At 45.5% G+C, this 24,632-nt stretch overlaps 5 protein-coding genes across 5 annotated transcripts; 2 read left to right on the forward strand and 3 right to left on the reverse strand.

Moving 5' to 3' along the window:
• The first annotated feature begins 5,689 nt into the window (after nucleotides 1-5,689).
• LOC120702399 (gluconokinase-like) lies at nucleotides 5,690-7,488 on the forward strand. Its single transcript, XM_039986196.1, has 4 exons — nucleotides 5,690-5,929; nucleotides 6,296-6,338; nucleotides 6,760-6,839; nucleotides 6,971-7,488. Exons 1-4 carry the CDS (start codon nucleotides 5,896-5,898, stop codon nucleotides 7,408-7,410), a joined length of 597 nt encoding a protein of 198 aa, XP_039842130.1. The 5' UTR covers nucleotides 5,690-5,895; the 3' UTR covers nucleotides 7,411-7,488.
• LOC120702398 (protein MODIFYING WALL LIGNIN-2-like) lies at nucleotides 7,450-10,445 on the reverse strand. The gene is made up of 3 exons (XM_039986194.1): nucleotides 10,215-10,445; nucleotides 8,935-9,137; nucleotides 7,450-8,003 (listed from the first exon to the last, which is right to left on the reverse strand). Exons 1-3 carry the CDS (start codon nucleotides 10,308-10,310, stop codon nucleotides 7,679-7,681), a joined length of 624 nt encoding a protein of 207 aa, XP_039842128.1. The 5' UTR covers nucleotides 10,311-10,445; the 3' UTR covers nucleotides 7,450-7,678.
• Nucleotides 10,446-15,273: 4,828 nt separating this feature from the next.
• Nucleotides 15,274-18,765, forward strand: LOC120702400. The gene is made up of 5 exons (XM_039986197.1): nucleotides 15,274-15,346; nucleotides 15,434-15,492; nucleotides 15,935-17,831; nucleotides 17,942-18,060; nucleotides 18,141-18,765. Exons 3-5 carry the CDS (start codon nucleotides 15,944-15,946, stop codon nucleotides 18,630-18,632), a joined length of 2,499 nt encoding a protein of 832 aa, XP_039842131.1. The 5' UTR covers nucleotides 15,274-15,346; nucleotides 15,434-15,492; nucleotides 15,935-15,943; the 3' UTR covers nucleotides 18,633-18,765.
• A 179-nt stretch (nucleotides 18,766-18,944) lies between these two features.
• On the reverse strand, nucleotides 18,945-21,609 carry LOC120702401 (uncharacterized membrane protein At1g75140-like). Its single transcript, XM_039986198.1, has one exon. It carries the CDS (start codon nucleotides 21,233-21,235, stop codon nucleotides 19,304-19,306), a length of 1,932 nt encoding a protein of 643 aa, XP_039842132.1. The 5' UTR covers nucleotides 21,236-21,609; the 3' UTR covers nucleotides 18,945-19,303.
• Nucleotides 21,610-21,774: 165 nt separating this feature from the next.
• Nucleotides 21,775-23,871, reverse strand: LOC120702402 (acyl-CoA-binding domain-containing protein 1). Its single transcript, XM_039986199.1, has 4 exons — nucleotides 23,665-23,871; nucleotides 22,869-22,986; nucleotides 22,163-22,225; nucleotides 21,775-22,071 (listed from the first exon to the last, which is right to left on the reverse strand). The coding sequence occupies exons 1-4, from the start codon at nucleotides 23,674-23,676 to the stop codon at nucleotides 21,989-21,991; spliced, it is 276 nt and encodes a 91-aa protein (XP_039842133.1). The 5' UTR covers nucleotides 23,677-23,871; the 3' UTR covers nucleotides 21,775-21,988.
• Nucleotides 23,872-24,632: the final 761 nt, after the last annotated feature.

Consider the following 24,632-nt stretch of genomic DNA (forward strand, 5'->3'; position numbering starts at 1 on the left):
TAAACTTTATTTTTTTAGCAATTTTCATTTCAGCATATGTTTTGCAATTCAGTCCTTAAACTTTGAGCTATTTACATTCCGCAAATAATCAGAGAGTGTTCTTTTGCTTTCAGCACTATGTAATTCTCTGAAATTTATATATGAGTTTGTTCTCAGCACTTTATGCATTTCCATGTCCTTTATTTCATACAAGTTCTTTGCAAATTTAAATTTCATCGCCCTTTATTATTAAATTCAATGCAATAATATCTTCAAATTTGAATAATTCTTTGAAGTATGAGATCCAATGGATTTGAAAATGCCTCAACATTATATAAATCCCTCGTATTCAGAATCTCTATCAAAATTGAAGGAAATTTAATTTATTGTTTGAGTTCATTTCTGAATTCACATAAAATTAAATACATACGCCATAATTTCTCAAAATTTTTGGCTATCACATTGTAGGTGAGATGGCAACCAAAGAGTTTGATATACTTGCTCTTGATGCAGCGGCATATGGTGGCAAGAAGATGCAGTGCTGGGTTGGGGCGCTAGGTTGAACCACTTAAGAGGCCGCAGCCCACTCGACCTCGCGTTCGGGGGGCGCCGCCGCACCGTCATGAGCCCCCGCCGGAGTTGAGAACGGGGGATATCGTCAGCACCCACGAACCGGAGGAAACATCTACTATTATGGGCCGCCGCACCAGGAAGCCTAGTGTTTGTCTTGACGCGAATGGGTTCGCTAGATGTGCCTGCCCGCACATATCAGGCCCAATCCATATAAACACAAGAGAGTCGCTAGTTAAATACTGAGTGCGTGCGAGGAGGAAATGTATCAAACAACTTGTATGAACTCTTACTCTTTTCTCAAGTAACATGTTATGCGAAACTAATTCCCTCTTCTCTTATGTTCTTCCTATGTTTTTCAGATCCATCCTTCTCATTCTCTGCTACCTTTACTATTAACAAATATACTCTGAATCTCACCTGGAGGGACCTAGGGCGGCCGCCCTGGCTCGCCCTAGTGGTGGCTCCGCCACTGCATTGGGCACTGCACCACTGCCTGAAATACATGCGAATGCGAAGCAATTTGGTCCCAATGGGAACAAACATTCTGAAAATTCTTCGGGAAAGGGCAAGCGCAAGAGAACTAAAAAACCACGTGCGAATATTCCTAAAGGAAAAGGTATTTCAAAGCCCAAGAATGACAATAGCAACAAAACTGCCTGCTATAGGTGTGGTTGCTACAATCATGTTGCTAAGAAATGTCGGACCTCTAAGCATCTTGTTGAATTATACATGAAGTCCATGGGTCGTACACAGAACACCCAGAAGTATGAAGCACATTTTGCCTCTCAAGTGCTAGAGACTGGAGCTATGGACCCCATCCCTGAAGGAGCGGGACCGAGCGACAACAAGACTCCACCAAATGAAGACGAAGGATCTCTAAACGTCGACGACATGCTCGTGGATTACACATCCAATGACATATTTGGAGACCTCAAATAGGCTTCATTACTTTGCTTATTTAAATTTGAGAACATTAAGACTTGTAATAAGGACATGATGTTGTTTTTATATATGCTGTAATTCTGCACTTTATATATTAATAAAATATTATGTATTTTCTATATTTTACTTTAATTTTTATGAATTTAAATTCTGCATTATATAGATTATTACAGTAGTCGATCCAATGAATGGAGAAATGTTCCTAGTGGATAGTTGTACCACTCACACTATACTTAGGGAAGTCAATTTTTTCCAAACTCTCACAAAGAGAGAAGGACAAGTTTTGACCATCGCAGGACGCGATGCTACGATTGTTGGTTCTGGCAGGGCCACTATCGTACTTCCAATGGGTACACAAATACAAATCAAGGATGCATTATTGTATCCTGATTCAACACATACCCTACTAAGTTATAGAGATATCCGGAAAAATGGGATTCATGAGGAAACATATGAAGAACACAATGAGGAGTTCCTCCTCTTCACCAAAGATATCGGATATGGCAAACAGACACTTGAAAAGTGCTTTCTCTCCCGGCAGGATTGTACTACACATACATCAAACCCGTACCATATGTACATACAAAGTGATTTTTCAAAATGTGGATGCATTCAAAACTTGGCATGAATGCCTTGGCCATCCTGGCATCGGGATGATGAGAAAAATCATGAGCAATTCAAATGGACATGGTATGAGCGACAGAAAATTCCCAAAATCCTCAGATTTTGTTTGCACCTCATATGCAACTGGGAAATTAATTTTAAGACCCTCACATCTTAAAATTCAAACCGAACCACTAAAGTTCCTTGAACGCATTCAAGGTGACATTTGTGACCCTATTCAGCCTTTGTCTGGACCTTTCAGATATTTCATGGTTCTAATAGATGCATCCACAAGATGGTCTCATGTGTGTTTATTATCGACACGGAACCATGCATTTGCAAAGTTAATTGCACAAGTCATCAGACTTAGAGCAAATCAACCTGAACACCAAATTAAATCAATCAGGTTGGACAATGCTGCAGAATTTTCTTCCAAAGCCTTCAACGATTATTGTATGGCTTTAGGAATTGAAGTTCAACATTCTGTACCATATGTTCACACACAGAATGGTTTAGCTGAATCTCTTATCAAGAGAATAAAGCTCATAGCCAGACCTCTATTGCAAAATTGTAACTTACCAACCTCATGTTGGGGTCACGCAGTCTTACACGCTGGTGACTTAATACAATTGCGTCCAACTGCATACCATACAGCTTCCCCGCTGCAATTGGTTCGTGGTGATCCTCCCAGTATCTCCCATCTGCGGAAATTCGGTTGCGTTGTATACGTACCGATCTCACCACCAAAGCGTACATCAATGGGCCCTCACAGGAAAATGGAGATCTACGTGGGGTATTTATCTCCGTCGATCATTAAATACCTAGAGCCTCTTACAGGGGATCTGCTCACAGCCCGATACGCTGATTGTATCTTCAACGAAGAATATTTTCCGGCATTAGGGGGAGAATTCAAGTATCACACTGAATGCCCGAAAATAAATTGGGATGCTTTAGACACCCTAAAGGATGATTCTCGTACCACTGAATATGAACTTCAAGTTCAAAGAATCATTGATTTGCAGAATACTGCAAACAATTTGCCAGACTCATTTACTGTGAGCAAAAGTGTCACAAAATCATACATTCCCGCAAGGAATGTGCCGGAAAGAACAGAGGTACCAAATAAAACTATTCAACTCCCTACCTCAAACGAGACTGGGAGAAGTACGGCAAATCCTCGCAAGCGCACGAGGAAACAGAGGAAAGAATCCTCTAACACAGTAAATGAAACTCAACCTGAGAGACACAAAGTGGATTTACAAAATCCACCTTCCACATCAATAGTGCACTCAATTTTTGATGATGGGACATTGGAACGCCCCGACGCCATCGTATTGGGAAATACCGAGACGTCAATTGGGAGTACATGAAGTTTCCACAAACTATGTTGAAACTGGAGAATCAATCGATCGTAAGACTACAATTGTCGACATATACTTTGCCTCATCAGTTGCCGAAACCATCCAAAATGATCCAGATCCAAAATCCATGGTAGAGTGCAAAAGGCGCTCGGACTGGAACAAATGGAAGGAAGCAATTGAAGCAGAGTTAGCCTCGCTCAATAAAAGAGAGGTATTCTCATCAGTAATACCTACACCTCCAAAAACCTTTTCTATGTGTTTTAAATGGGTTTCGTCCGGAAGCGGAATGAGAACAATGAGGTGGTGAGATATAAGACGAGGCTTGTAGCACAAGGGTTTACGCAGAGACCCGGCATTGATTTCAATGAAACATATTCTCTGGTCATGAGTGGAATTACATTCCGATATTTGATATCGCTGGCAACTCAAAAGTGTCTATCTATGCAGTTGATGGATGTCGTGACAGCATATTTATATGGGTCACTAGATTCGGACATATATATGAAGGTTCCTGATGGGATCCCCATACCGAATGGAAGCACAAATCGCAATATGTATTGTGTAAAACTCAAAAGATCACTTTATGGTCTTAAACAGTCGAGAAGAATGTGGTACAACCGGCTGAGTAAGTACCTTCTGCAGAAGGGTTACTCAAATAACAATGATTGCCCGTGTGTCTTCATCAAAAGATCCTCCACAGGTTTTTGCATAATATCAGTGTATGTATATTATTTGAATATCATTGGCAACACACAAGATATTGATGAAGCTCGAAATCATCTTAAGACAGAATTTGAGATGAAGGATTTGGGTAAAATCAAATTTTGTTTAGGTTTGCAAATTGAGCATCTTCACTCGGGAATTTTAGTGCACCAGTCTGTTTATGTCCAGAAACTATTGGAGAAATTCAATATGGACAAGTCATACCCAAACAAGACTCCTATGGTTGTTCAACAACTCGATAAGGAAAAAGACATTTTCCGACCATGGGAGGAAGGAGAAGAGATATTAGGACCACAATATCCTTATCTCAGTCTCATTGGAGCACTTATGTATCTTGCAAATAGTACCAGACCTGACATTGCATTCGCAGTGAATCTATTAGCAAGACATAGTGCTGCCCCAACTAAACGCCATTGGACAGGAGGAAAACAAATCCTTAGGTACTTGAATGGCACGAAGGATCTTGGCTTGTTTTTCCAGAAAACTAATGATCCTAGTTTGATTGGATACACTGATGCTGGCTATATGTCTGATCCCCACAATGCCAGATCACAGACAGTTTTTGTGTTCCTTCACGAAGGAACTGCCATATCATGAAAGTCATCTAAACAAACTTTAGTGGCTACCTCGACAAATCATTCTGAAATCATCACACTATTTGAGGCGTCACGAGAATGCGTGTGGCTTCGCAGAATGATTGACCACATTGAGCGATCTTGTGGCATTGATTCCTTAGAATCACCTACCATTATCTATGAGGATAATGCTGCTTGTATCACACAGATGCAAAAAGGTTACATCAATAGCAATATCACTTAACATATTGCCCCTAAGTTGTTTTATTCCCATGAGCTTCAGCAGAGTGGAGAAATAAACATTTTACAGACAAAATCTTGTGATAATCTAGCAGATCTCTTCACCAAATCCCTACCTACTTTCATATTTGAGAAATGTGTTAAGGGAATTGGAATGAGACGGCTCAAAGATTTGCAAGCTTCAGGGGAGACTCTCTGAACGATAGACATTGTTAAACGCATCACATTGCACTCTTTTCTTTTATGAGTTTTACCATCAGGTTTTCTCATATAAAATTTTTAACGAGATAATGTTTGATATAAGCATATGCCTTATCTCATGTTTTCCCCACGGGGTTTTTCTAGAGATAATAACCAAGGCGTACCTTACTCCTTAAACCTTGCAGGTTTATGATAGAGTAATCACAAATCAAATTATTTCTATTTTTTCCCACAGGGTTTTTCAAAGGAATTAAAAAGCATGTTGATCTCAAAGGTTCGGCCAAAGGGAGAGTGTTACAAAACAAGAGAATTTGCCCTCACTAAATGGAGTTAAAGCTCCATTTTCACCAGCAATAAAGCAAAACTAGTAACAGCAAAAAATTAAAGGCAATAACTCATTCTTATTGCTGGCTGTTACAAGAGGATTAAGGGCTACACTTAATCCTAAAATTAGTGTCTTGTAAATCTCTCCCTATATATATATAACTAAGAGATCAGTGGAAGATTGGCCATTCACTATTTGCTTGTCTCTACAATTTTCACTCTAATATTTTGCATCCCGGGTCTATAGATGGACCAAATGGAACCGAATAAGCAGCGCAGTTGTTGGTTGTTGCCGTCGTCGTCGTCTTCAACTGGCCATCCCCTTGTCTTTGACTAGAGAACCCGTGGAAGCAGAATCAAGGAGGTGGAGCGCCATGGCGGGCTCCGATCACCTCCTCGCGCGTCCAGGTCAGTAGGGTCAATCTCCTGCACGTGCTTCCTGTCTCCTCGATCTCTTCGGAACTGAGCTCAGGCAAGGCTGCATCTGCGATTGAGCCACCAGTTGCATGCTCCCAAATCTTCCTCGGTGGTCCTGATAATAAAGTAGCATCTCGCAAGAGATTCGGTTCTCAACTGCTGATTGCCTGCAGCGGCTTTTCATCCGCAGATGTTGCGATCTGAATTCACCGCTCATCTGAATTCTGAACGGTGCACACTTGCTGTAGAACAACCAAGAATAGGATGCATCCGGTAGTCATTGCTGCTAACAAGCAGTGGTTGGGATTGGATGGTTGCTACTTGCTAACTGATCTTTTGGGGAAATTTGGGTTGCAGGATTAGCCATCGGGATCATGGGAGTCAGCGGCTGCGGCAAATCGTAAGATCATCATTCATCCTCTCCTGTTACTTTGTCAAGGTTTTCTTACATAGATTCTGCTGCTTTTGGGGCTTGCCTGATACCACACGATCTACTCTGTTCATGGCTTTTGGTCAAGTTTACTGCCTTTCGTACGCATCGAAGATAAGCGCAGATCGTTAGGTGAGGAAAGAAACCGTAGAGACAGAGACATTACCAGTTTTATTTCAAGAAAAAAACAGAGCATTACCAATGCCCCATCAGTTCGATGTTGACGCCATTATTTTTTCATTTTCGGCTCCTAGGAAAATGAGAGAAAACGATTCCTTGGTCGCCTGAATTTTGTGTTCTCCCAAGTTTTTTTTTGGGGTCTTTGAAGGATATTCTAGCATTCTGCCGATGATAGTTCTATGAAACGAATAATTTTTTCGCGAATTTGCAGAACCGTCGCGGCACTGCTTGCTGAAGCCCTGGGTTGCAGCTTCATAGAAGCCGATGACTACCATTCCCAGGAAAACAAAGGTACATCACCATGCATGAATGGTAGTTCTGAAGCTGCAACTTTCATGATCCCTGAAATGCCACCTGAACTGATAGCTACAGCCAATCCACACATTCTGAATTTTTCTCCACTTCCATGTCCATGAAAACAGCTAAGATGAGCAAGGGCATCCCGCTCTCCGATGCCGACCGCACGCCATGGCTGGAGTCCCTCCTGTACGCCATCCGTGATCGGCTGGACCACGGCGAGGACGTGGCCGTCAGCTGCTCGGCGCTGCAGCTCAAGTACAGGGAGGTCCTCCGGGCAGCTGACCGGAGCTACAAGCCGGGGGACTACGCCACATGCAGGGTGAAGTTCGTGTGCCTGAGGGCGTCGGCCGAGGTGATCACCGAGAGGATGCAGAGGAGGTCAAGCGAAGGGAAACACTTCATGCCGGCGAGCTTGCTGCAAAGCCAGCTCGACCTGCTGCAGATCGACGCGGCGGAGGGGATCACCGAGGTCGATGCGGCGGTGCATGCCGGCAACATTGTCCGCGACACCGTTGCTCAGTTCAGGGAGGAGCTGGCATCCACAGTTCCTCCTTGTTTCTGAATATACAACGAAATTTCATTTAGTGGACAAGGGAACCTCTGCATTTGCAAACAAGCTCGTTCAACATTACCCAGTTCATTCAGAATCAAACTTCCATAACGATGAAACAGGCATGCCGCGACAGTGCTCAATAAACAAGAGAAAGGAAAACATTAATCTAGCTAAGAACAATGCTGACTGCTATTGTTCTAACCTGCAACCCTATACAGACCCAGCATAAAGGCACAAAGTGCCCGATCAGAGGGACCATCAGAATATACGGTCATGGTCACGGGAACTGTTGCCGCCGATTGTAAGTGTCCTCATGGACAAAGACGGGTTCACTGCTCTGCTGGGGGATCACAGGTTGGCCCATAGCGATCCCTTGGTTCTGCGGGGTTGCGAATGTTGGTGGAGGACTCTTCGATGACGACAGGGCGACATAGTAAACTATCGCCAGTGCCACGCTGGCAAGAGATAGCACAGCTCCCCCGGAGAAGACCCCTGGCTTCACCACATAGCAGAAGCTACCGAAGTACATGTTCTCCGCACCTCTCTGATCATTTAGTGCAGCTCCCGTTAGCAGGAGAAGGAATGCAATTATGAAAGTGCACCTGCAGAAAGTAAACATCTCTGGGATGTTGTTATCAGGTGCTAACAGCTACTAACAAGAGGTTTGCACATTGGAGAAATATAATATTCAAGAATCATTTCTTTGCACTTTCAAGATAACCAGCGAGATAACCAAAACTCCAACAGAAATCTATAGAGATGAACCCTAGCTTGCAATTAGAAGGTATACTAGCATATATATCACCGGTTACAAAAACCAAAAGTTAACCAGGTGCTCCTTGGATAACACAATCAGACTGCTATGGAGCTTGTGCTTGGGATCTATGCACAAGCATTATACAGATCCAGCATGTGGACTACTCATATGTGTTGGTTCCAAGGATTACAATAAACACCAGCCAATTAACAATGTGCTAACTACTAGGCCAGATCATGTATTTAGTAAAGGTTGCAGATTTATGGCATCGATGCTACATTGTTATTTTCATAGAAAAGGACTAAAGGTTGCAGATTTATGGCATCAATGCTACACTGTTCTTTCTAAGTGTTTCCCTGATGCAACATCAAGAATTATGAAACAAGTCAAATACCAGTCAAGAATTAGATATATACAATAATCCTGAGCATTGGACAATGCCATGAATAGAACAAATAAACTTAAAGAAGTAGCTGGAATGCAATGTGTGTATAGCTATTGCATCAAGGCTAAGCCTGAGTGTTCAACGTTCAACATAACAAGCAATATTCAGAGTTCTGCAATTACTAAGCCTAATTGCTAAAAGGACATGCTATTTATACAATGTGAAACAAGAATAAAACAGATACTAGTAATCTTCTAGGTCAGAATGTTTGACATTCAACCTAAAATAGCAATATTCAGAGTTTCATTATTGCTAAGCAAATCACTAAAAGGCAGTGTAGATTTTACATACAGAACAAAACAGACCATAAACTTCTAGGTCAGAATGTTACCATGATATGATAAATGAGATCAGAGCAACACTCCAGTTAGTGTCTGATGGAACAGGATGCCTCTTACAACAGATGCAACCAGCAACCGTATTTATAACAGACTGCGCGAGCATAAGACAGACGGCAGATATTAACCCGAGCGCTAAGGCTGGGCTTCTTGGGTATATGCATTCACCAGGAGAATCTGTTTGAACATCCGAAACCTGCATGAGTCAAGCGATGCACGTTATATTGGACATGAGCATAAGTATATGTATAATTTATTAGCTCTAGAATGACTATCATTTCCAGAACCTCTCATATGGGAAGTTATCTTGAAACAGTCAATTGTAAATAAATTTGCTAATTCTTATGTGAAGTTAGCTTGAAGACAACAAAATCAAATTGGGCATAAACATGCATAAATGTAGCCTCTGCAATAAGAATGACAGTGGATGCATTTTAAAATGGAAGAATAGCGTGTGCCTCCTCGTCGCAAAAATCTGTGATATGCCTATGTGCCTTAGCCCTTAGGATTTGTATGGAGGTGTGATATACAGAAATTACACCAGAAGCTAGTGATGACTCGCCTAAGATTTTAGCGCTCTCACCATAAGTGTGATACAAAAACGTTAAAACAATTGTTCTATATTACGCCACAGATCCTTGTAAAATGTGTTCACATGAACTGTGCTAATAAAAGGACAAAAAAAAAGGGGGGGGCGAAAATAAAGATTAATTGAAACCAGTTGGATGGATTAGTTTGTACCAAGATCAAACGAATCAAGCACTGAACGTTACACGATCACAGCGTACCATTTCTGTCACAAGACCATTCCCTCAAAGATTTCACCTTTCATCATAGACCTAAACGAGAAGCCCGGAGTCCTGGCTTCATCATACCAGCGAACTCTCACGCACGATCACTACAATCCGCCCCCCAATGCGCAAGCGTACAACAGCAGGATCCAAAGCCCAAGATACACACCAACCCCACAAAAGACGCCACTTTTGTAGTCCCAAACAAGCAGAATCTTTTTCCGGCACTGCAGGGCGCAGGCTAGAGGAGGCTGTGCTGCAGCGAGCGAACGAAGCACCCCTTCCACAAGGATGAGCCCAATCTTCCTCCGCCCCTCCGCGAACGGAACCGAGATCTAACCCGGAGCAAGCAAGCAAGCAGAGCCCGTCCACCCCAAGAACGGTGGCCCATCAAAAGGCACGCGCGGCGCGGTGCGTCGAGCGAGGACTGGCCAGCGGCGCGTCGGCGGGGGGAGGGAGGGAGGAGGTGAAGCGAGGCGCACCTTGACGCGCGTGGCCTCCGCCGCGAAGCCGAGCGCCGCCGAGAGGACGCCGAGGAACCCGACCACCGCGCACACCGCCACCACCTTCCGCTCCATCTCCCTGCCCACCCACCTCTCCTCTCCGGAACCGGATCCGCTGCAGTAACGTCCCCTGCAGTTGGGTCACTGCCACGTGGGCCCCACTGCGTGCAGGCCCCACACGCAGTGACTCAACTGCGGGGGACGTAACTGCAGCGGAGCCTCGTCCCTCCTCTCCTCTCCTGTCCCCTCCACCAACTGCACGCTGCAGCAGCAACTGCAACTGCAAGCAAAGCAATGGGGGAGAGGAGAAAATCTGCAATCGGGATTCCCTGACCTTGTTCCCGTGACTTTTGATTATCTGTGGGCCGTTCGTTTTGAGATAGATGAATAGAATCGATCGCTATAGTACCTATGCTAGTATTACGGTAGAAAGCATTGTTCATCCAGACTCGTAACACTATTTCTCTTCGTGACTTCGCTTCATAAAGTCAGACAAGTTGGATCGGAAAATCTGGCGGTTCGGTCCGACGGGGGAGGATTCCACCGAATTTTTCTCGCGAGTTGCGTTTATCCCGCGGCTCTGCCACCAGCCTACCGCCGTCATCGGTTTCTTTTTTTTAAAAAAAAAGCTGCCGTCATAGGTTTTCGCTTCGGGCTTGGGGAGCCGGAGCACGCCACTGCGCGTGGGGACGTGGGCCCACGCGTCAGCGACGTTCACGTGGTGCGCCGCGCGCGCCGGCCTGCCACGTCCGCCGGTTCGAGGCGACGCAGGGGGTGGGGACGGCCGCACTGACACTTGGGGCCCGCCAGACGAGGTTCCTAAGCCCAGGAGCCCTTTTGCTTTTTGGCTTTTGGCTCCGGCTTTGCTTGAGGATGGAATTTCCCATCTGAAAAAGAAAAAGGAAAGATGCTGTGTGTGATCTGTTTTCTTCCCCACATAATAGACCGACCAACCAAACTGCCCAACAGCACAACACTTGCTTAGTTGCTTAACATATAGGCTACGGTAAAAATATCTTGTAAGTAAAAGCGAAATGAGTGACTGTGTGGTGCACTGGAGTAAAGTATGGTCTATACCATGCCACTATATTTTCATTAGATCAGTCTCAATAGGAGTTTCATGACATTAAATATCATCAATTTTTGCTGACGTGGCGAGAAGATAGAAGGATGGGGTTTCATGGTATGTGAGGAGAGATTCATCACTATAAAACCTATCTGGCACAGTTACCTAGTTCTCAGTCTAGATAACTGTGCCCATAAAATTTTCACTGAGACTGACCTTAAACATTTCTTCAAAAAAAAAAAAAGAGAGACTGGCCTTAAGCTACTTGCAGTACACTGGTAAGTCCAGCATTTCTTTGTAACAACCAGCTAGTTGAACTGCACTAGTGCGTGCTAGTGTAATTTTAACACGACCACTAGCCCATACAAGACCCCCCAAAAAAAAACGCTTACCGGTTATGTTCATGTAAAACAAAAAAGAAAAATAAGGCTTAGTGCCCGAGGACTATTTTTACAATGGGTTCCTAGGTAATGTAGTCGGTCCACGCGGGCTCGCGTGAAAGAGACTGGTCACAGTTCGCACCAACAATACTCTACACTCTACCTGCCAGCACAAAAGTTTTGATGGCCGTTCTTGACGAGTAGTACTAGAAAAGGAAAAATAATAAAGATGAAAAGAAAAGGCAGGGGGAAAAAAAGCTATACAGCACCATCCAAAGCTTCCCAATACTAGAAAGCCTTAACATATAAGAGTACACCTATACAACAATAACTAGAAAAAGCACTGGCAAAAATGGTATGAGTGGTTTCGTAACACAACAATGAAAACGACTCAAAAAATTATTTATATACTCCTATATCATAAGTATATGCTTCTCTCTCTTTGTTGTGTGTGTGTGTGTAAATAAAAGAAAGAAAACATAGGACAGGGGAAAGCAGGACGGGATCAATACGAGCCCACACTTGAGGCCCAGTCAGCAGCCCAAAGGCCCAGTCAGTCAGAGATGAGAAGAGGCTCAAGGCCCATTCCCCATTCTCCTCTCTCATTTTCAATCCCCCCCCGCGTCTCTCACCTCTCTTCCCTCTCCCCGTGCGGCGGCGGCGACACCGATCCTCAGGTACTCGCCGCCTTTTCCTTGCCCTCTCGTTGCCGATCGATCGTCCACCAGCGCCGCGAGATCCGTGAGGCGTTTGTACACTCTAGTGCCCAATCGAGCCAGATCTGCGCAGGGCCTAGTCGCCCCCCCTCCGCTCCTCTGGGGGCGATTGCGATCCGTGGCGCGGGGTTCGCTAGGGTGTGGTTCATCTAGCTGTTGCCCACATGCTGCTTCAGATCGGCTCGGTCCTGTCCGATCCGCTAGGGTTCGGGGTGTTGTTCGATTCCTCAAGCTTCTCAACCCGAGGGGCGGATCGCGGATTTAGCCTGTTGGATTCGAGTGTTGATTGGTAGTGTGTTGATTGATTCTGGAGGTCTGGTTCATCTCTGCCCCCTGCCCGTGTTTGCCTACCCAGACAGGGGACGTCCCAATGGCACGCCTCATCAAGTACCATTACGTCTATCATCATATGGCGTCTATGCCTCTTCAGTTGGATTGGATGGTGCACTCTAGACTTGTAGAGTGATTAGTTCCATGGTGTAAAGAATTTTTTTTCGTATCATGTAACAATATACTGTCACCTTAAGTCTGACGAGAATAATATCACTTTTTCATCAAGGCAACTAGTGTATGTAGAATTGATCTGAGCAGCAATGTTTAGATACTGTTTCAGTCATTTGCTGCTACAAACATAGATGATCCATGTGCACACATGTGCTTCATGATGCATGAAAATTGTTTGCTTATTACCTTGTCATTAGGCTGTCTGGTCGTCAGATGTTTAGATGGTGGTTCAGTCATTTGCTGCTAGAGATATAGATGATCCATTTGCACAAATGCTTGATGATGCATGCAAAGTGTGTGCTTCCTTTGTCCTGCTCATCTTTCTTGTGTCATATGAGTTTATTATAAGGCATATGACCTTCTAGTTTGGTCGGGAAATGGCCTGTCCGCTGTGGTTTGAGTTTTATTCCGCTTTTGTTTTATTCTGCCTAGGTATGTAAAAAACATTTGCGGCATAGGACAAATGTTGGATGTAGCAACGCAATGAGCACCTAAGTAGCTGATAGCTAAGTCACTTTTTTTGGGAAGAAAATCATAACATGATCTATCTGCAGTCCGGCTCAGCTAGTGCTTGTTGCAAAGAGGTGTGCTTTTGTGTTGGTGAATTCTGCATTTTGCCAGATTTTGTTTGTCTATTGGTATGTCTCACTGTACATGAGACATCTTCTGTTCTTATTTTGGTTCAGCAATGGCCTGCAGTGTGTAACGAAAGGAACTATTTATAGGCCTGCCCCTTCTATTAAGCTTTTACACCTGGAGATGATTTATGTACAATTCATTGTTAACAAGACTTATAGTTTGTACTTCATTTCATGCCTCTGCAGCAAAAATGACGGCTAGCTACATTGTGGGCTCACTGGTCGGATCCTTCGCCATTGCATACCTATGTGACACAATTGTTTCGGATAAGAAGATTTTTGGAGGTGAGTGTAATCATACATAAATTCTTGTTCGAATCCTGTGCTTTACCACTTGTAAGTACGTATCTTAGCTGCTTCATTCTTTGTGGACACAGGTACCATCCCCAATACTGTTTCTGACAAGGAGTGGTTTAAAGCCACGGACGCCAAATTCCAGGCTTGGCCTCGCACTGCTGGCCCACCAGTCGTTATGAACCCCATCAGTCGCCAGAACTTCATCGTCAAGTCCACTGAGTAGGCAGGAGAAGCTGGTTCAGCGACTTATTCCTTCCATGAAGCCACAGTTTCTTTTCTAGGTCTTCCTTGTAATAAAATGAACTGCAGTCAGGATTTTCTGGTGATTTTCACTTGACCTGCGAGCGAACACTGATGCCTGCAGCGTACTTGTCATTCAATAGGTTCTGTCCCTTGGTGAAATTCCCCACCAGGCAGTAAAAGAATTGCATCGACTACCTATTACCTGCTTCTGCGCATAATTACTTTTTGTGTGAATTATGTCTGCTGCTGCATTGTATTGTTTTATCTCACTGTATGGGTATTGTTTCACTAATTTGCATATATCCAATTTGTTTAATTCTGGTTTTATGTTCTTAACTATCTGCTCATGCTGGGTGGTTCCAATCATTGGTACCAACTGTTTATCGGCTCTTTCAAAGAACAGTTTTTTATTTCTTTATATTTGGTGGTACCACCCTGCTAAGGAAAAATCTAAACATCCAGCAATTCATCAATGCTGTTGTTTCCATTTGATTTATTCCCACTTAGGCACCAGAATTGGGGAATTTTCTAGGATAAAAGTTGAATAACCATCCGTGCTACCCTATATGTAGATTAGAATGATTGTGTGTGGCGACAACTTAAAAGACTTAAATTTGACAAAAACCTTTTGCCACCAATAAACCACATGGTTTATAGATGTGAACGTTTCTATCAGCCTCTATCTTTTTCTTGAATATCCACTTACACACGACGGCTCTCTACTCCAATTTGGATCGCATGGCATTAAGCCATCTTTCGGATTCTGGTCCTATTACTGCCTCTGTGTAGTTCTTGGGTTCATCGTTGTCCAACAACAATATGTCACACTGCCCTATAGCAATACTTCTGATTCGGGCGGCGCACCTTAATGTATCTTCGTGGTTCGGGCGCACTAGTTTCATCAGTGATGTTCACTAGCTCACTGGCATCCCAAAGGACCTTTAAAACCAGATCAAAATTTAGGGGGCTGCCTACACTGACCCAGCCAATCAATCAACATGATCATCTACCAGAGTCTGGTTGTTTGAGAACAATGCCTCCCTTTTCTTGGGGAAACCAGATAGTGATATCCTTCTTAATGCAACATCCAGGACCAAGGCGCCAAGCCACAGGTACTCTGCTCCCTTCCTCGCTCTCCGCTCCTTTCCTTCCTCCTCTCAGCTTCCTCACCAGCTGCTTCCGCCTTCCACCAAGTAGCGCAGGAGGCAAGAGCCCAGGAGGCAGGAGCCCAGGACTAGGACCAAGGCGCCAAGCGCCCAAGCCATAGGTACTCTGCTTCTGCTCCCATCCTCGCTCTGCACTTTGCTACTCTGCTTTGCTTTGTTTTCTGAGATTTTTGTCTAGATGATAATAGGTCCAGGACTCCAGGTTGTAAAGCAGGTTGCCGAAGGTTGCACATCACCCAACTAAGAGGTTCCCTCCCATTCTCTTTATGTCTTCCCCCTTTTCTTTGTCAATGCAAGTATGCAGTAACCTCTTACACCTGCATTGCTTCTGCTCCCATCATGATATATGTATTCACTGCATTGAATTTCTTTGTCTATTAGACTATTAGTTGTAGGTATTTGTCACCTTCGGCAAGTATTAGCTCCCTTGAACAATACTCTTCTTATGCCGAAAGTCAACCTACTATATGTTCCTGCCTTCCTGGCCTAGATGCAGCTTTATATATGTGATATGTCACAGATGCGACTTCTTTCTTCTCTGAAAGAACTGTGCTAGCTTGATCCGTTTGGCAATCCAAAATATGGCCAATTCTATCTTGTATGCTAGCTTGATCTTTTAATATGCACTGCTGTCCTCATCATATTTTAATTATGCCCATGGTTGTTGGCTCTTTTCATGTACTATCTAGCAACAAAAAATGGCAACTCCAGCTACCTCTATCAACCCTGCATATGATCCCAAGACTGATCCAGGCAGGAAGCCCAAAAAGTCTAAGGACCCAGGCTGGAAGTATGGATATTGGGCAGAGCTTGGTAACCGAGATGAGGTGACATGTACCCTATGTGGCACAATGGTTCATGGGGGCATAAAAAGGCTGAAGCAATATCTAGCAGGTGGCTTTGGAGATTCAAAAATATGCAGCGAAACTACTACAAAGATTAGGGTGGAGATGACAAATTACTTGGAAAAACACAAGAGGCAAAGGCCAATGTACCTAGATGATGAGGAAGAGCAGGTAGAGGAGAATGGAGAAGCAGATGTGGTCGTGGTAGAGGCAAGTGCACCTGTGAATGAAGTTGAATCCCAGGCCTCTAAGGTGATGCCAAGTTCAGGGACAGCAGCAAAGAAAAGGCGTGCAACCTATTCATTCAAGGCTGTAGCAGTGAGCAAAGGCAAGGAAAAGCCAAAGGGAAACAAGACAATTCTTGAGATGTTAAGAAAAACACCTGAAGAAATAGTCGATGAAAGGCGTAAAGGGTCTTACCAGCCCCCAATTCAGTCCAGCACTAAGACCAAGGAGCAACATCATTATGTGGATATGCAATGGGCCCTGTGGTTCTATGAGTGTGGCATACCATTCAATGCAGCAGCATCAAGACAATTTCAGGTGGCAGTTGAGGCAACAGCACAGTTTGGTTCAGGGTACAAGCCTCCTTCTCCATATCAGTTTGGGGAACCGTTGCTTAAAGATGCAGTGAAGTTGACAAGTACCATGAGGGAGGACCATGAGAGAGCATGGAAGCATTTTGGTTGCACTCTCATGTCAGATGGATGGACTGATAAGAGGGGACGACATTTGATTAACTTCCTTGTCAATAGCCCAGAGGGGACTTTCTTCTTAGAGTCTGTCGATGCATCAAGTGAGGTCCACGATGCATATATGCTTGCTGATTTGTTGGAGAAAAGAATTGAGGAGATTGGAAAGGAAAAGGTCGTTCAAGTTATCACTGATAATGGAGCTAACTACAAGGCAGCGGGTAAGCATCTAATGGAGAGAATTCCTTCACTGTTTTGGAGCCCATGTGCTGCACATTGTCTGGATCTTATGCTAGAAGATATAGGAGGGTTGAAGGAATTTAAGAAGCCCATAGCACGTGCAAGGCGTGTAACAACTTTCATCTATAGACATGGGAGAATCCTTAGTGCAATGAGAGAAAAGACAGGTGGGTCTGATCTTGTGAGACCTGCAGCCACAAGGTTTGCCACAGCTTTCCTCACTTTGAAAAGTTTGCACAAGCATAGAGATTCTTTGAAATCTCTTTTTGTCAGTGAAGCATGGACTGGGAATAAATTGGCAAAAACTAAAGCTGGTGAGGATGCGCATGACATTGTGCTCTCTACTGAGTTTTGGAACAAGGTTGAGGACTGCCTTAGAGCTTCAGCCCCTCTTCTCATTGTTCTTAGGGTGGTTGATGGTGATGAGAAGCCTGCCATGCCAGAGGTTGCAGCATTAATGAATCAAGCAAAAGAGAGGATCAAGCAAAGCTTTGCTATCCCAACTAAGAAAACATTGCTCAAGAAAATCATAGATATTATTGAGAAGCGTTGGGTGAAGCAAATGGACCATCCTTTGTATGGGGCTGCATTGTATTTGAACCCAAGAAAATTACATCCCCTCATAAGAGATGATGATGATGCCACTGTTGGGCAGCTAAGAGGTTGCTTCCTTGAAGTTCTTGGAAGAATGGTGGAAGATAGAGATACCCAAGACAAGATTGATGCTCAGTCTTTGGACTATGAAGCCCTTAGAGGAGAATCATTCTCAAATATAAGAGCTAAGCAAAACCTTGAGAAAATGAGTCCTCGTAAGTCATGTTTTTACATGTAATTTCAGCAGTTTGCATAATAGTAAATTTATTGCAGCAAGTCCATTTCATTCATAATTCCTAATATATGATTATATTTGGTCATGTAGTTGATTGGTGGGCCTCATATGGTGGCCGTGCTATTGAGCTTCAAAGGTTTGCTAGGCGCATTGTTAGCCTATGTGCTTCATCATACGGCTGTGAGAGAAACTGGAGCACGTTCGAGTTTGTGAGTACCATTTCCCCTGCTCAGTTTTTGTTTAGTTTCAGCATGTTAACCATTCTCTTTATGTCTTCCCCCCTTTTCAGATCCACACCAAAAAAAGAAATAGGTTACTGCATAAGAGGTTGAATGATATTGTCTACATTTCCTACATTCGAAAGATGAAGACTAGGTTTCAAATAAGGCGGGAGAAGAAAGGGAAAAGCTTTGACCCTTTAGTCATTGAAGAGTTCGATTGGGATAATGAGTGGGCTGACTCGTCGCATGTACACCCTCAAGGTGCACGTGGGTGTGATGAAAATGACCTCACATGGGCTGCTGTTGATGAAGCTCTTGATGCATCAAACTCGCTTCGAGGACACAATCTCCCAAGGAATGCAAGCAGTAGGTGTGCAACAAATTCAAACCCAAGGTTGGATGAAGATGAATCAAGTTTAGGCAATGAAGAGGAAGAAGATGAAGACCCACATGATGATGCTTATGTGACAGATTCTGAGGATGCTCCTCCCGATGGTGGAGAAAGCATGGAAGGATTGCAAGCTGCAAATAACCATGATGAGTTTGATGATGGATATTGAGTTGGGGTTGTCTTTTGAGCTGGGGTTGGCTTTTGAGAGATGTTACTTATGCTGTATTTTTATGGACTGATGTATCTAAGTTATGCTACTTATGCTACAAATTATCCCACTAGTATCTAAGTTTATGGACTGATAAATTGATGTTACTTATGCTGTATTTTTACCCATTATGCTACTTGTGAACTTGCCCATATACTACTATTGTGGATTGTGACCTCATATTGCTAAATTTCTCTATTTTTTTAGCTTGGTGCTTGGGAGAATAAAAGAGATCACAAATCATCAGCAAGAACAAGGTACACTTGATCCATGTTTACATAGCTAATTAATTGCATTATAACTTGTTTCTTACATTCATTATCACTCACAACATGTTGCAAGTACATGCTACATCAAGTAAGAGAAATTGGAAAGAAGAGAGCTGGAAAATTGGCACCAACAAGGTATGTTTCTGCTCTTTTCCTACATGCTAGGACATCTGTATGGCGTCGCCTCGCCACGCGCCTTAAGCGCCTAGTCGACTCAAAGGGCTGAGTCGCCGCGCTTCGCCTTACCGCCTTAAAAACATTGGTTACAACATACAACAACACAGGCAGATCACTGGCATCCCAAAGGATCTTCAAAACCAGATCAAAATTTAGGGGACTGCCTACACCGACCCAGCCAAACCCTCAATCAACATGATCATCTACTACAGCCTGGTTGTTTGAGAACAATGTGTCCCTTTTCTTGGGGAAACCAGGGGGCTCCATACCTGGGCCTCGGTATTTCAGCTCTGGAGTACCCCTAAGACCAGGCTCTGCCGAAGCAGGTCGGTATTGAATTCCGGATGTCCCTGCATATCTAGTAGGGGACACGTACCTTCGTGGAGCGCTCCTCAACGCCCCACCCCGCAGATCCACGGCCCTAGTAGCATCAGCATAACCTCGGTCCGTAGTTCTTGTAGTGGCATCCCCATAGCTTCTATCACTGGCTCTTGCTGTTCCATCTACATAGCCACGATCACTAGTTCTTGTTGCGCTATCTGCAAAGGCTCTGTCACTGGTAGGATGATTCAGAAGGCTCCCTGTTGGAGCTGTTACAGAGGTGTTAAATGTCTCCTCTGGTGTCCAGCCCAATGAATCCTTCTTTTTCACATATACTTGCCAAATGCCAATCAAGAACAGGAGGAAAAGCAGTGCTGGACCACTCCACACCACAGCATTGCTCTCTGGCTTGTACACCGGGAAGTTGGACCGATAGATGGCAATGTGGCCATCCCCAAGACCCAAGATCACCAGCTTCTCCCGGTCCGCTGCAATAACAGGCTTCCCATCTGGCGCAGAGGGCAGCACACCACCAGAACCCGCAAACACAGATTTGATGTCCTTGATGGTTGTGGCAAACAATGGCCGTGGCGCACCAACCCTCCCATAATACTGGGATGAGGTGTTGTACACAAGGATCTTATCATGGCTCGCCACCAAGAGATAACCCTTGATCGTGTGTATGGCAACTGGACTGTCAATCTCAGACTTCCTGATAGCTCGGACCCGGCATTTGAGGCTGGAAACATCACCAAGCAGGAGGACGTGCACGAGGTCGCCAGCTTCAGTGAAGCCGTAGGCCTTGAATCGCTCAGAGGGGTCAAAAGAGTAGGCCTTGACGCGGGTGCCATTGAGCGCTTCAGCAAGGCCCTCACAAGGCGTCTCCCGGACGGACATGGAGCGGAGGTCGAGCGAGGCAGCTCCAGCCTCGGTGAGGAAGAGGAGCCGCTGCTTGACAAAGGCGAGAGGGGTCGACGAGGCGATGGCGGTGCCGTAGAGCGTACCGTTCTCCGTGAAGACGCGGATGCGGCCGCCGGCGTCGCAGGCGAGCACGTAGCGCGCGCGGCCGGCGTGGTGGGCCTCGAGGTGGACCACGGGGGCGGCATCGATGCCGCGGACGAGGAGGCGGGAGGACGCGGCCGCGAGGGTGAGCCAGTCGTCGCCGTGCGGGGACGACTCGATGAGCCGGTGCGCGGCGATGGAGCCGTCGGCGTGGCCGGTGAAGAGGAGGCAATCGGTGCGGCGCGGCGAGAGGTAGGTGAGAAGCGCGGTGACCTGGGACTCGCCGGAGGCGGCGGCCTCGAGCTCGAGCAGCGCGTCCCCGGCGGCGGAGAAGACGAGGACGCGGCCGCGGGAGTCCCCCACGGCGAAGTACTTGGTGAGCCCGTCGGCGTCCTCGTAGGGCAGCGCGGCCGCCGCCGCGGCGTACGCTCCCTCCCCGAGCCGCGCGGCCGCCGCGAAGTGGAACCGCTCGGACCAGACGGGCCGGCGCTTGGTGACCGCCACGCCCTGCGGGGCGCGCCGGTCCCCGACGGCCACCGCCGCGGTCGAGGCGGCGCCCGGTGGCGAGGGATCCGGGTCCGCGGATCTGGCGAGCGCGGACTCGAGCGCGCGGACGGACCTGTCGAGCGACTCCGCGAGCTCCTGCAGCCTCGCGAGCTGGACCGCGTGCCAGTCCAGCAGAACAGCCTCGGTCACGGCAGCTGCCTCCACCGGCGGCGCGGCCGCCGCCGCAGCTTCCTCCGACGCGGCGGCGAGCGGGAGGAGTAGGAGGAGGGCGGCGACGCGGTGGGGCATGGCTGTCAGTGGCTGCGAGCGGGAGACGGAGTAGGGTTTAGAGTAGCTTTTGCTTCTTCGGAGGCTGCTGGATTTGGTGAGGAGGGGGGGTCTGGGGGAAAGTGGCAGGAAGCAGAGCGGTGCGGGTCCACTTGTCAGTGACCCTGTGTGCACGGGCGGCGTGTGCCGGAAGAATGGCGTTGACTGCCAGCTGATGTGGGGCCAGGGTGTCAGTGGAACTAGTGTTCATTGTACTTGACAGTTGACACCACACATCATCAGTTGTGGCCATTCCTGCCTGCCTGCCTGAACTGAATGCTGGGAAGGGGCACAAATAAGCTTTCTTTTATCATCGATCTTTACCTTTCTTGCTTTGGAAGGACAAAAGTTCACAGCAAACAACAAATAAAGTGCCTAATTAGAAAAAGATCTGTATATCGTACAGGAGTATCATGTTGAGGATACAGTCAGATGCGTGCCCAACAAGTCAACAACATCAAAGACATATCCTGAACTTTTGCAGCAATTCCAATCGGTCCTGCAGATGCAGAAACATCAAAGGCATGAAAATGCGGATGCAGATATAACAGAGATGAAGATCCATACAGTGCTTAGATGAGACAGCATCCATTTGTTTTCACAAGAGTTTTACAGCCGTAAACGACACTGAACATCCACCACGACCAACAATTGAGACCGAGAGCCATCTGACAGATAACAATGTTTATTACTTATTGATGTACGCAGCACTACGGATGGTGGTGTTTTCGTAGCCTAGGAAGTGGATGCAGCAGCCTCCTCCAGCAGCTGCTTCACCTTGGTGATGTAATCAGTCATCGCTTCCTCCTTGGACTTCCCTGTTCAGACAAAAGTGGCAGGATGTGTGTAAGCGTCAATTGGGTATTCGGTCCGGGAGAGATTGCACATTTGGAACAAGTCTCAACAAACCTTCAACAGCCTTCCAAGCATCCCATTTAGCTTTGCCTTTTGGGTCGAAGAAGCCAGGACGCCCTGACAGATAAAACAGGACGGTTCAGTATGACTGATTGATACTAGCCGAAACCAAATTCAGCTTTCTTCAGAGAAAAAAAATGGTGTACAAATGCGTGCTTTGAGGTGGACCATATCACTCGCTGTGGCGCAATCCTTTTTCCTTGAAAGAAAAGGCTAATCGCAATCTAAACAACTGATCTTTTCGAAGAAAATAATCTGATGAATAGCAGTAAAAGAGAGCTGCGGAGGAGCTTGCAGACTGAGTCTCATAACATTTGGGAATCTTAAATATCTGGAATCTCACTTCATATCTTGGAGATTGAAGAATTGTACATTAGCAAAATCAAAAGGTTACTTGGTATGCTAGCTACTCCAGTATTCATGAAAAATCAACTGCAGTTTCAAAGAGTTAACTTATTTTCGGCATCACGCTCTATAAATCACAAGGTGTTCCATGAAAATATCTATGGTCTCCACACATCAAGCATGAAGTCCATGACATAATCAAGCACACCATAAGGCAAACAAGCCTGCTGCCAGTAAAATAATGTTTTTCAGTGTTCAATCACCATGAGAAACCCTGAACATTGCAGCAGCTTAGGCAAGACAGCATGTGCGTAAATTGGAAAGCTGTGTTGACATCTGAGCACTAAGAGATTACCTGTGTTGACATCACCAACGGTTGCTTGCTTGTAGAGCCCGTAGAGGATCAGCTTGTTCTCATTTGTAGTAGAGTCGGGCAAGGTCTTGGCCTTCTCGGCGTGCTCCTCAAATTCCTCCTGTCGAAAGAAAAAACAACATAGAGTTGGTCACGAAAGTTTTTTTTTTTTGGAAGCGAAGCCGGTAGGTTAACAACCAGTCTACCGGCAGTTTTTTTTTTTTGGTCTACCCACAGAGTTGACTAACAAAGTTTTTCATCACCGTGCGAGCAGTAACAAAACGGTGCTAGTTTGCATTAGGGGGAGAAGTGAGCACCATGCTCTAGCTTTGCAAGCAGTTACAGTACTAGTGTGCCAAGCTTGCACAGAGGAGAGGGGGGGGGGGAGCCAAAATACTTTGTGTGGATTTTTATGGACGTAGATGCTACAATTTCAGATCCAGAGAGTATAACTAACTTGCACGTCATAAGCATGCATTACTGTAGTAGGTAGACAGGTTAGGCGTGACTGGCAAAGGGTGTTTCAATTTCGCTGCAAGGCTCCTGAAACCTGAACCGCAAAATCGATCAGCAGCGCCGTACAATAAAACTCGGTCAGCTAATTCAGAATCCAATTACATGCAGGGACAAACTGCAGACAGCACAAGTATATATACTACTTGGTCGAATCAGGAGAATCGTAAATTCCAGCACAAAATTAAATCTACCGCGTCAGCTCGGCCGATTCCAATCCAAGAAGAGAAACACCTGACCCCGACCCAGCAGAGCAGTCAAGCAGCTTGGAGTGGGGGATTCGTACCTGCAGACCCATGGCGACGGCGCCGCTGCTCTCGTCCGTCCCTCGCTTCTTTCCAATTCCAGTCGATTGCTTCGAGGGGGCGGGAGGTCCCAAGCCTCCTCGGCTGCTGCTGATATATACGCACGAGGAGGGGATGAGGGGATCTTCCCGGACAGACAAGGGTCTCCCACTTCAACTTATTTACCAACTGCTACCATAACCGTATCACAATTAGAGATGAAAACGGACGGCAACTGGCGGAAAACCCCTCAACCGTTTCCGTTTCCGTATTTTATTACGGAAAACGGGAACGAGAGCGAAATAGGCGGGAACGAGAGCGAAAACGGGATATACAGGATACGGAAACGGGCGGGAACCGGAAAGTTTACCGAAATGCATTATTGTTTAATAACCATTCACCCTGCATCAATATAACACTATATACTCTTTTGCGCAAGTTATTTTTCTAAAAATATGATCAATGTTTCATGTTTCCTATGATTAAATCGTGAAGTACACCGATTGATGCTGACGAACAAGAGAGGATATATGGTGTGACAATTAAACTATTACCATATTTTATAAATACGGGACTAATACGGAATCATCCCGGCTAAAACCGGGATCCCGCAAATACGGGCGGGATACACCCCTTCCCGCTTCCTGTCCCGTTTCCGTATTTTTTCCATAAATACGGAAATAGGCGGAATAAATATAGAAATACGAGCGGGACGGGATGGGATTTTGCCCGTCCGTTTTCATCCTTAATCACAATCCACATCCAGGCAGTTGATAGGCGAGGTCCGCGTATATGGGCCGAAAGTTGCATTATTTGTGCAAGGAGATTCGGCCCGTTGTTGAATCATGCTCATGCTGCATCATTGGTTAGCTAACATTCAGTTAGCTAAACAATGTAAATCATGATGGTTTCATGGGACCCAAACAATGAGAGGCACTTCCAGGTCATCCATTACATATGCCGTATATAC

This window comes from Panicum virgatum, chromosome 4K, assembly GCF_016808335.1.
Source record: "Panicum virgatum strain AP13 chromosome 4K, P.virgatum_v5, whole genome shotgun sequence".
Lineage (NCBI taxonomy): Eukaryota > Viridiplantae > Streptophyta > Magnoliopsida > Poales > Poaceae > Panicum > Panicum virgatum.

Excerpts from the sequence above, each read along its gene's own strand:
- LOC120702400 (XM_039986197.1), top strand. The coding sequence starts at position 15,944 with ATGGCAACTCCAGCTACCTCTATCAACCCTGCATATGATCCCAAGACT. Across the intron at positions 17,832-17,941 it reads CCTTGAGAAAATGAGTCCTC|TTGATTGGTGGGCCTCATAT; the intron begins GTAAGTCATGTT and ends TTGGTCATGTAG. Across the intron at positions 18,061-18,140 it reads ACTGGAGCACGTTCGAGTTT|ATCCACACCAAAAAAAGAAA; the intron begins GTGAGTACCATT and ends CCCCCTTTTCAG.
- LOC120702401 (XM_039986198.1), bottom strand. The coding sequence starts at position 21,235 with ATGCCCCACCGCGTCGCCGCCCTCCTCCTACTCCTCCCGCTCGCCGCC.
- LOC120702399 (XM_039986196.1), top strand. The coding sequence starts at position 5,896 with ATGGCGGGCTCCGATCACCTCCTCGCGCGTCCAG. Across the intron at positions 5,930-6,295 it reads TCACCTCCTCGCGCGTCCAG|GATTAGCCATCGGGATCATG; the intron begins GTCAGTAGGGTC and ends TTTGGGTTGCAG. Across the intron at positions 6,840-6,970 it reads CCATTCCCAGGAAAACAAAG|CTAAGATGAGCAAGGGCATC; the intron begins GTACATCACCAT and ends CCATGAAAACAG.
- LOC120702402 (XM_039986199.1), bottom strand. Across the intron at positions 22,226-22,868 it reads CGTTGGTGATGTCAACACAG|GGCGTCCTGGCTTCTTCGAC; the intron begins GTAATCTCTTAG and ends TTTATCTGTCAG. Across the intron at positions 22,072-22,162 it reads TGCTTGGAAGGCTGTTGAAG|GGAAGTCCAAGGAGGAAGCG; the intron begins GTTTGTTGAGAC and ends TTGTCTGAACAG.
- LOC120702398 (XM_039986194.1), bottom strand. The coding sequence starts at position 10,310 with ATGGAGCGGAAGGTGGTGGCGGTGTGCGCGGTGGTCGGGTTCCTCGGC. Across the intron at positions 9,138-10,214 it reads CGGAGGCCACGCGCGTCAAG|GTTTCGGATGTTCAAACAGA; the intron begins GTGCGCCTCGCT and ends TGACTCATGCAG. Across the intron at positions 8,004-8,934 it reads ATCTCATTTATCATATCATG|GTGCACTTTCATAATTGCAT; the intron begins GTAACATTCTGA and ends TACTTTCTGCAG.